The sequence below is a fragment of the Onychostoma macrolepis genome, chromosome 18, assembly GCF_012432095.1.
Source record: "Onychostoma macrolepis isolate SWU-2019 chromosome 18, ASM1243209v1, whole genome shotgun sequence".
Taxonomy (NCBI): domain Eukaryota; kingdom Metazoa; phylum Chordata; class Actinopteri; order Cypriniformes; family Cyprinidae; genus Onychostoma; species Onychostoma macrolepis.
This window is the reverse complement of record NC_081172.1, coordinates 17,410,964-17,422,066: the sequence shown is the minus strand read 5'-3', so window position 1 is coordinate 17,422,066 and position 11,103 is coordinate 17,410,964. Positions and strand designations below refer to the sequence as shown.

The 11,103-nt window shown below is 35.5% G+C and overlaps 1 protein-coding gene across 6 annotated transcripts in view; it reads left to right on the top strand.

Annotated features, from left to right (window-relative positions):
- Positions 1–11,103, top strand: part of cfap45 (cilia and flagella associated protein 45) — a 32,809-nt gene that overhangs the window by 20,042 nt on the left and 1,664 nt on the right. For 2 of the 6 annotated variants that reach the window (XR_009266934.1, XM_058750991.1), the window contains exons 11-12: positions 2,312–2,536; positions 3,171–3,211. Coding sequence is in view for 4 of the 6 variants with exons in the window: in XM_058750991.1 (XP_058606974.1) it covers positions 2,312–2,536; positions 3,171–3,211 (266 nt within the window). In the remaining 2 variants the exon portion in view is untranslated. Of the gene's footprint in view, positions 1–2,311; positions 2,537–3,170; positions 3,296–4,936; positions 10,327–11,103 lie in introns of those variants that run through there. The other 4 variants (XR_009266933.1, XM_058750989.1, XM_058750993.1 and 1 more) reach the window with 4 other exon arrangements.

The following is an 11,103-nucleotide window of genomic DNA, read 5'->3' as shown; positions in this document are numbered from 1 at the left end:
TTTTGTTGTTTTGTTTTTATGTTTAATTGCGATTATGATTACCTGCCAACATAGGTGTGGGAAGTGGGGGTGCTGCAGAAACTGTTTAACTGTTGGGAATAAAAAATAAAAAAATGCCAGTGTCTCACATTGGCATTTTTAACAGCGAACCTAAAGATACCGAACCTAAAGGCGTAGTGATACGTTCACAACCTGATTGGTCGGGTTGAATGACGTATATTTCGTGACAGAACTTACCAGATGGTCCTCACTGCAGAACACAAGATCCAGGGGGTGTGGTTGGATCTAGATCCAACTCCTCCCACCTTACATTTACCTAAACCTACCCATCTCCACCCCCTGATCCCTAAACCCACCCATCCCCACCCCTAAACCTACCAATCTCCACCCCCTGGATGTGGATCCAACCCCGCCCCCTGGATGTTTTGTTCTGCAGTGAGGGGCTACTGGAACTTACTGAACACCCAAACCAAAAGGTGTGTTCGAATTAAAGCGGCGATACGGGTGTATGATATCAAAGCACCCATTAACGGATCGGTCTGCCCTGCTGAAGAAAAACCAATAGAACCCTGCCCAAAACACAATAGAAAATGTAATGGTTTTAATGGGAATTGTATTGGTTTTAATGGAAACTACAATGGTGTTTACTGGTATGTGATGGATTCTATTGGTGGGAAAATGCCCAAAACACACTACAAAAAGGAATTTTGTAATGGGTTTTACTGGGAAAAGCTAATGGTTTATAATGGTATTTTAATGGAAACCATCGGAATTTCTGTGATGGTTTCTATTGGGCTTCTATTGTTTTTTTTTTAGCAGGGTGGTCAGCGCCGCTTTAAGTCAAACACACTTAATGCCGTCTGCTGGACTAAGCGCGCTCATTGTTGCGTGTACATATAATTTTCTTTTCACCACCTGCAAACTCACAAGGAGCTCATAAAAGGCACTTTACCTCATCGTTGCTCCACCTTTGCCCTCTGCTCATTTTGTTTTTGTTACACCGCTCATTCCGTGTCGTTAAATCATGTCGCATCTTGTCATTACATCCTGTTTTTGGTTCGTTTAGAAGTATTTGGTCTGTGTTGCGTTCATACTTCATTCGAACCGCACCAGAGTTCGTTTGGAAGCGGACCGAGACCCATCTGGTCTTGGACCGCTTGTTTGGTGCGCACCAGGGTTTGGATGGCAACATTCACACTTACTCAAACGAACCACACTAAAACGAACTCTGGTGCGATTGCTCTGTTAATCAAACCAAACATGACAAGTGTGAACACAGAAACACAGAGGTCCAAAAACTCAGCTTGCTAAGGGGGTTGGTTGGTTGGTACACAGGGGCATAGAAATTTTTGATTGACCTGATCTACATGTGTGCATTTCATTTTTGTCTGTGTCAGTAAAAAAAACAGTAAACATGGTCCTAAAAAAATAATGACATATAGCATTTGGTGTTGGAATGAAAAAAAATAATAAAATAGGTGAATGAAAACAGCATTTTTAGGTGATCCCTTCAAATTTTGTGCAGAGACCAGCCATGGACATATCAGAGTTGTACTTGGGGGTTTCTTGTCAAAAAAAGTTAAATAAAGGAAAAAGGCATTCGACTAAAAAAGAAAAAGGGTTAAAAAAAATACAGTATATTAATGCATTTAATCCATTTGCAGAAAATATTTTTAATTTAATAATCTAAATTACTATACTAATCACAAACTAGAAACACACCTGTCAAAATTACATGTTTTATCATGTTCTAGTGTAGGTCTGAGTATAAAGAGTGAAATTACTGAAAGGCTATCAGGAAACTTTAGCAAAGTTAGCATAAAATTTCACAGTATGTACACAATCATTCTTAATCTTTTGCCTAGTATGCTAAAAACAGTTGAGTTGTTTGTATCCCTTGATATTGTTGGTTGTTTAACATTTATATAACACAGTTGTTAGATATTAAAGGTTTAATGTAATTATGTAATGATAGATCATGGCTCCACTCCAGATACATAAGATCCAGACCAGATTTTTTTTCGTTAGATCTTTCAGTAAATAATGTTTAACTTGCTTACATCTCACTTTATAACAAACTGAAATGATGCAATTTAAGAATGTTAAGGCAAGATGCTTGGCAAGACACCCAATCGTGTTTTTGTTAATGTAAAATGTTTATTATTGTGCTATATAATAAGTGTTACCTCTATAATCCGCAAACATCAATAAATTTACTTTAATTTCTGACAGAACATTTTGTCTTAACTGGAAGAGGGGAGAATGGACAAAGATACCATTGAAGATTGTGTGCTGTATACTGCTTTTCCAGGGCACAGCAGGAGCTCATTGAGAAGGAACGAGAAAAAGAGGTGCAACAGCATCGAAAAATCCAAAGGCATGCTCAGGCTGTGAGGCAGCAGGTACGGGAGAGAGAGATGCAGGCCATCACCCAGCGCAGAGAGCTGTTCAGAGAGGGAGAGCGGCTGGAAGAAGAGGCGCGCAATCGCAGAGCACGACTGGACGAGATTAAAGAAAAAAAGCTGAGGGAACTCAAGTATGTCCTTACACTAAAGTAGACAGAAGAAAAAGACAGTATGAAAATAACTTAAATAATTAATGAAAGAAAGAATTATTGATTGCATACAGGAGTGTTTAGACACTTACAACATATTTTAAAATATATGAATTTCTTTGCTTTAGCTAAAAAAATGTTTTTGTTGCATTCAGGGCTGTTGGTAATGGGCTTGCAAGAAATTTCATCATTTTTCATCATCTTTTTTTTGTTTTTGTTTTTTAACGTCAAAATGTGTCTTCACACTATGTACCACATCTGCTTTATATGAAGCAATTACGTTTAGTATTTCAATCTGTGGTCTACACCCTTTCCAAGTGGGTAAACAAAGAGAAATCCGCTTGCTATACAAAAACAGGAAGGGAAGTGTGTTTGCACTGTATTTCTGCCATTTGAGTTTTTTTATGTAATTGCAAACACATTAATACTGTAGGAATGTATGACAAGGGTCATGTGAAAGAGGAACAGTGACTCACAAAAGTTTCTTGTATAGCTGAATCATGTACTGCAGACTCATATCCTTCTTGGTTAAGGAGAGATCTTTTGTTGAGGTCATGCAATGGTCACATCGGTCTTATAATTATTAACTCAATCACTTTTTTACTTTTGACCGCAGGGCAGCTGGGCTCTCAGACAAGTACTACAAGGAAGTGGAGCGTAAGGTTCAAGTTCTTCCAGCTCTTTAAAACTGAAGAACGGAAGAAATTTAAGAGATCAACCAAATAAACAAACGAAGAAACATTTGTTGTTTGGCTTGACATATGAACTCCCCAGTGTAAAAATATGTTTTGGCAGTGGATTTGTGGAAAAGATTACATCATCACTTATGAAAAGGTTAAACAAAATACACGACAAGGCATGTGTGGTTTGTGGTCTGTGCGAAAAGTGCACTGCTGAATCTTCTGACAAGAATGTAGGACAAACAAATCTTTAATATCGAAGAACACAGTACAGTTAAAGCTAATTAATACATGCTTTAGTAGGCAAAATTATTTTTCATTAAAATATATGCATGCACAATTTTTTAAAAACATACTTTTAAGATTTCAAGTACACTACAAATGCACATTTAACACAATTAAGCAATTTTTTTAAACAATTTTTCACAGTGGATTTTAGTTCTAAGAAGTTTTCCTATTGTACTAAGTACAGTACTTTCTATTTGCACTCCCACAGAAAAGGGTTACGAAAGCTTCAGATCACAAATGTAACTACCTCTCAATGTACTTTCCTCTGACGGGGCCTTATTTAGTTAAATTTAGATAAAAGTTTAATTTAAGTGATGTGGGTCTAGGTAGCATGGCATAATACAAAGGGCATTACATAAATGAGCAACAACATGATACTATGAACCTGATGATCTGAATAGTAACAGCAAACGTTTTACCTGGATTTTTGGATAAACCAACCTCTCTGTATCACTGATTAATCCAGGCAGAGGTGGAGGATAACTCAAACATGGAGTTTTAATCAAATAAAAGATTAACAACATGGAACACACAGGAGAACATAGAAGGATATAAAACTGGTAAATGAAAAAATAAAATAACGAACAAAGAGAGTCTCTTTAAATGACTGGAAACAGAAGGTGTGTGTAAGCTGCGGTAATACCTGAAATATTACCATGAAACTAGGAAGCAAGGTGGCAACAACAGGCATATCTTATTATTGCTGTAAATATCTTTGCATTCCCACTTTATATTAAGTGGCATTAACTATGTACTTACATTTAAACTAATCATTTGATACAATGCACTTATTGAGTACAACACATGTTTTTACATTGTAGTTACATTTTTAAAAATTGTACACCTGCTAACTAGGGTGATTAAACGCTATCTGTCACGTGACGTGCCATAGACCTTGGATCAGTTTTATATTCATATCAGGTTCAAAGATGTAAGTTGTATTTGTAGTAAAATCATGGTAACCATGTAGTTTTACTGTGAAATTTGAAGTTAAAACAGTAAACAGGACATTTACCACGTTTTACCACAGTAACTGTAGTTTTACTGTGAAATTTGAAGTTCAAACATGACATTTACCATGTTTTTACCACAGTAACTGTAGTGACATGTATAGTAATACCACAGTAATCACCAAACTTACTATGGTTTTACCACTGTAATGGTAGGTTTGATGGGCTTTTATGACAGATATCACACTAATCACAACATTTACTGTACCACGCTTGTAATACCTTTTAATGTAAAATAAAAATTAAATGTAATTTTTTTTTTTTTTTTTTTAATCAGTTGCAGTTCATTCATATCAGTTTATATCTTAAATATTTTGCTCACAGGTCATTATTAACATTCTCTATATAATTATATTTTATTTTCTCTCCCTTTTTATTATTATTATTATTTTTATTTTTTTAAGCTGAAAAGACAAAGGAAGCAGTCAGCCCAGTCGTGTTTGTGGAGTGGTATTAATTCAGAAACAGAGAAGACAGAAAGCTGTGGAAGCAAACATTTGCAGCCATAGGTCTGTGTTAGTTTTACCCGTGTATCAAACATTCCTGCTGTTATAATTTCCACAGAATTTGTTATTTCTTAAACTTTTGCCCTGTCCAAATACCCACACTTGCGGTCTTTGCACTTGACCACTTATTTGACGTATTTCCTGCATATTTGGCCCAAGTGAGCATGAAGACCACAAGTGTGTGTTGAACCTTTCATTACCTTATGGGACACACTTATAGTGTTAGTAGTTATATCCAATACGCCACGTCAATGATGATGTAAGAATTATAAAACCTCAGACACTTTGAACTTCTGAGATGGACAACACCAACACGGTGTATTAACATACAGACATCTGTCTCCACATCCCACTGAGAGAAAATGTGGGAAAACGCCTCTCTCACATATGCATCAGTTCCTTTTCATCCCCTTCCTTCCCCTCACCCATCCTTCCCTCCTCTCTGCTCAAAATGGTCAATAGTAGATTGTAATGTTCTACATGAATGCAAGTGATATTTACAGTCTTGTTTGGTACCATTTGAATTGTCTCAGGGCGTCTGGTACAATGGGCTCATTCTTACAAGAAGTAAACTAAAAGGTAATACAGATCCTGAGAGTTTAGATATATTTTGCACACTGTCAGTTTCCAGGGGTTTCTATGCAAAATTACCTTTTGTCCCAAAAGGTGTTAACTCGGTCAATGCAAATTCCAATCGTTAGCTCCTGTCTCCATCTCGGGGGATGTTGGTCTTGGTCTGAGGTACTTAAGGAAATGTTGCAAAAGGATCGGGGCATTTTCTGTAGCCAGAAGCCCGTAGTGTGGTGTGTCTCTATACTTCACACTATGTATATTTATAAAGTCAGGTATGCATCTTTTACTCGTAGATTTATCTTTGAGAATTCAATGTTTTGTATTGATATGATTTGATATCTCTGAATTGGCTATGTAATTGACATAATACATATTTACCTGACTGATAATAAATTGTTACATTTGATCTTATTCTGTTTTACTCTGTAATTATTGACTCTAGTAGAATACGTTGTATCCTTGTTAGCGACATGAGCACCTGAACGAGTAAATATAAAGTAAAGAGTAAACTAGAATAATCAAATGTCAGAAGAATAATAGGAATAATTAGGGACAGACAAACGACCAATTTGCCTTTCAATCTAAATTCGAGGTCATAATAAAATGGAGTCAGATTTGAAGTTAACCTAAATTTAATAACTTTGCGCGCTGAAAAGACCGAACACGCAGGAAACCTTCATCCACGATTGGATACCGTCCTTGGACCAAATTCGTGGACCTTACAATGATTTATGACCTAATTTATGAGCAGATTTATGAGCACCCTGTCAGCGTTGATCGACAGGTTGTCATGTGTCAAATGTATACATGGGTGGATTTCTGACCTGATTTATGGGTATATGACCCCTCTGTCACCCTGACTGTCACGTCACCGAGGTCCTGTCAGCCCTGACTGACATGACAGTAGGGGTTTGTAAATCAAAAGATCTAAACAGATGACATTTGTTGGATTTATGAGTGGATTTACGATGTTTTTATCACTCACGTGTGCCATGGCGTTTTTATGGCGTTCCTTCCTGGTCTGTAGCTAATGGGACAGTCTTGGAGGTGTTGGGCCTCTTCCTGATTGTGGAAAAAAATGGCTGAGCAAAGTGTGTGTATTGACACCTTATGTTTGTTTGATCTGTATGTTATATGTTAATGCCTAGTCAGGGGGGTCATCCTGACTGTGGGAAAAATAGCAGAGCAAAGGGTGATGTAGTGGCTCCTTGAGAGGACCAATGTTTGTTTGATTTGTATGGCATATATTATTGCCAATTTGTTCCTACCGGCTTGTCTACATCGGCTTCTGAATAAGGAAGGTTGTCAGGACATCTACCTTTCCAGGTTGGGGATAAAAGAAAGGCTACATTTTGATAGCTAAGACATCACTGTTTTGATTGTATGAAAACTGAAACATAGAATTAAAGAATTCACCAATTGATGAAAATTTCTATATGCGTCTGAAAAAGGTGCTATGTCCGGGCATGTTTTTCTTTATCATCTCAATGTGTGTATGCTAACACCTCTGTAGGATCAGAACAACCTAATCTGTAGGTTGAATAGATAAACTTATGAGGAGGAGTCTTAAGTTAAAGATTATTCAAACCGCCAACTATCCATTTACTTCTGACAGTGAAGGTGATGGTGGGGTCTAACTGACAGCGGACGACAGTATCCTCGTTGTGCTTGTGTTAATGGCTTTACAGCATTCACTCATATAGATGTGCACAGAATCATGCTTTAGTTCAGTTCAGTTCATTTTATTTATAAAGCACAATAAAACAACAATGGTTGACCATTGTGCTAAACAATATTGTTTAAATGAAAAGTACATAACATGATATGACAAAGACAAACAAATAAACATTTTTAAATAAGCCCTGCTTTAGACAAATAATCAACACTTTGGCTGATTATTTACACACACACACACACACACACACACACACAAACAAATCTAAGTATTTTTTAAACTAAATTTTAAGTATGAGCAAAAATGTTGTTTTTACTTTTTGTTGTTATTTAATAAATGTTTTAATTTTAATCTAGCCTGTAGATAGTATGTGTATTGTAAAAGAACAAATATACATTTCACTTAAAAGTTCTCAGTACAACAATTACACCTACGGTTTTAAACATATTTAAAAAGTTTTAAACACATTGTGTGTCACTAAAGCAAGTCATGCTGTCTATTGTCTTTAAATTAAACTTTAGTTGTATGCTTTAATTTCTTTAAAACAGCCTGATGATAATGCACCCAAGTGCTTTTCTCACACCAGTGGAAAACTCTTTGGATGTGTTTGTGACAAACACACAATTTTTTATTTTTTTTTGTAAATGTATGACTGAACCTTTCTCATTTGACAGACTTACGTTTTCAAATTATTTATTATTTCAAATTATGTTTAACAGCCACAGGGAATACATGTTGTTTTCTAATGCTCATGAAAACTTTATTGGTGTAAATTTCTCACCTAGAACACAAAACTTGTACATTTTGACTATTTTCTAGGTATCATGTCATTTTAAACGGTTTACTAAAAGATTAAAGCACCAGCATCTGTGATTTTCAAAATGAAAGGGATATAAAATATAAGGATGTTTCAGCTATTATCATCATTTCCTTTTGACCCTAATAAACTGGTAATGAATTTACTATGACAATCGATACAAAGTAGGCTACAGTTCTCATACTATGTGTGTAAATAGCTGTGCTGAAACATTTATGAGTATTTTTGCATGCCAACAGATTTAGTCAGGGATGTGTCTCATCTAAGAATCACAGTGTTTTGTAAATAACATTTTTAATTTTTTTTTTTTTTTTTACATTACTAGATTTTATCAATATTATCATATTATCAAGATTTCGGATGGCCGTTCACAATTTTTTGTTGGACTGTTTATGTTTTTAGGTGAAAACACCTCTTTGTAAGCTGTCATCATAAAAACGGCGCTGATGGTTTTACTCAGGTGGTTAACTGACTCTTTCCATAACTGCATTCTGTTTTCTCCAATGGCTTCATTCATCCACTTTAGCTCCCCTTTTGTATATACGCGTGAGTGTATGTATGTTTGTTTGTTTAGATTAGTTATGTGTGTTAGCGTTTAGTTAATAAAAGTTGTGTGCACAAATTACATGAGTTTCTGGTTCTGCCTTGCAAATTAATGTCCCTTTATGATTTTGATTCTTACTACATGCTCTAATGCATTAATACTTAAGAAAGTATTTTCTGTGGCCACAAAAATATCCTTTCTTAGAGTTGATATGAACTTACACTGAATGTTTGCTGGACGATCAGATCAGTTGATGGCAATTTAATTCTGCTACAGTTATTACTGTCAGCCGATATAAATAATTGTAATTAATCATAATTAATTGTAATTATTTATATACAATTCCCTGTAATTATTTATATACAAACATGATTACATGCTATCAGAGCATTTGATGAGTAAAAGCAGCCTCTGTAAAGATGCTGTATAATTAAATGTTAAATGCATCCATTATTAAAATCAGGTCATTAATAGCAAGCTATATTCATATGAATTCTTTTAAACATGATTACATGCTATCAGGACTGTTATCAGTAGTGTAAATGATCTGGTTCTGACAAATGAATCAAATATTTGATATATCACGAGACACGTCAAACTAGCATTTCCACTCATGGAAACAGATCAGTTACGAGGTGCAGAGAGACATCATGTATAGTAGGAACATGAACTGATGGGACCCATTTGAAGTAATTTATTAAGAAGCCAATGGACAATATAAACTATCTGACTGCTTTCCAAGAAGAGCAACTGATTTACTAATATTGTGATAGTGTCAATTGAGACTGTGCAGGGGCTGAGGCAATGACTAACGACAGCAGTGGAGTAAACATTGCAGGACTTGTACAATGTCATACAAGGTGTTAAATTGAATTACTGAATTATGAAGACTTTGATGCGAGACTGTGTTTAGGGTTCTAACTAATGGGGCATTTTTAAGACTTTTACCCTGTCCAAATACCCACACTTGCGGTCTTGGCCACTTGAGAGTGCTTGTACGTGACAGTGCGTGCACAAGACTGTCCCAGGTCTTAATAATGCCAAAATAATCTTGAATACCACACCGAAGCGCTATTCGAGGTTTGGTGTATCCCATCATGCATCATGTTTTGGAATAAATCGGGAGACTTTTTGCCGAGATCTCGCGAGAGGTCACAGAAACCTTTTCAATGTAAGTTAAATATTAATAATAATAATTATATATTAGGAATAATTTGGTAGTAAAGACAAAGTGTTGCACGTTTTATTGGTGCAAAGATAAGTATATTTATTTTGCAACTGCTTTTTATCACTTAATTAGAAGCACCACAAATTAAATTACTCTTATAGGGACTACTGAACAGACACTTAGAAGTTTATTTTAAAATGCAAAGTTGAAACTAAAAATAAATCTCTGTAAACACTTGCATTTTTACAACACTATAAGTGTGTCCCGTAAGGTAATGAAAAGTTCAGCACACACTTGTGGTCATGTCAAAGCAGTAACTAAATCAGCATACTATCATCTCAAAAACAACTTGTTCATGCTTGTTCATTATCACCAGCAGGGTGGATTATTGTAATGGTCTCCTCTCCGGCCTTCCAAAGAAGACCATTAGACAGCTGCAGCTCATCCAGAACACTGCTGCCAGAATTCTGACTAGAACCAGAAAATCTGAGCATATCACACCAGTCCTCAGGTCCTTACACTGGCTTCCAGTTACATTTAGGATTGATTTTAAAGTACTTTTACTTGTTTATAAATCACTCAATGGCCTAGGACCTAAATTCAGATATGCTCACAGAATATAAACCTAACAGACCCCTCAGATCATTAGGATCGAGTTGGTTAGAAATACCAAGGGTTCACACAAAACAAGGGGAGTCCACTTTTAGCTATTATGCCGCCCGCAGTTGGAACCAGCTTCCAGAAGAGATCAGATGTGCTAAAACATTAGCCACATTTAAATCCAGACTCAAAACTCATCTGTTTAGCTGTGAATTTGTTGAATGAGCACTGTGCTACGTCCGAACTGATTGCACTGTATTTTATGTATAATCATTTTCTATTCTTAACTGTTTTAAATTCATTTTAAATAAATTTTTATATAATTTCCTTGTTTTTATTGTTATTATTATTTTTTAATTCTTTGTTTTTATTGTTGTGATTATTATTTTTTTAATGACTATTTCACTTCCTTTTATGTAAAGCACTTTGAATTACCACTGTGTATGAAATGTGCTATATAAATAACTAGCCTTGCCTTGCCTATTCTATTATATTCTATCAGTTTAAATGCTTTAGTCTGTTTTGATATTATATTATATTATGTTAGGCCTATATTATAAACTGTGATGTAGCACGTATGTTTCAACTTAAAGAAAAACTCAGACCAAACTGTTTTGGACGGTCTTTATTTTGTTAGTTTACCCCAGTGGCAGTCACATGAAAGGTGCACATTCCATCATGACTGTTA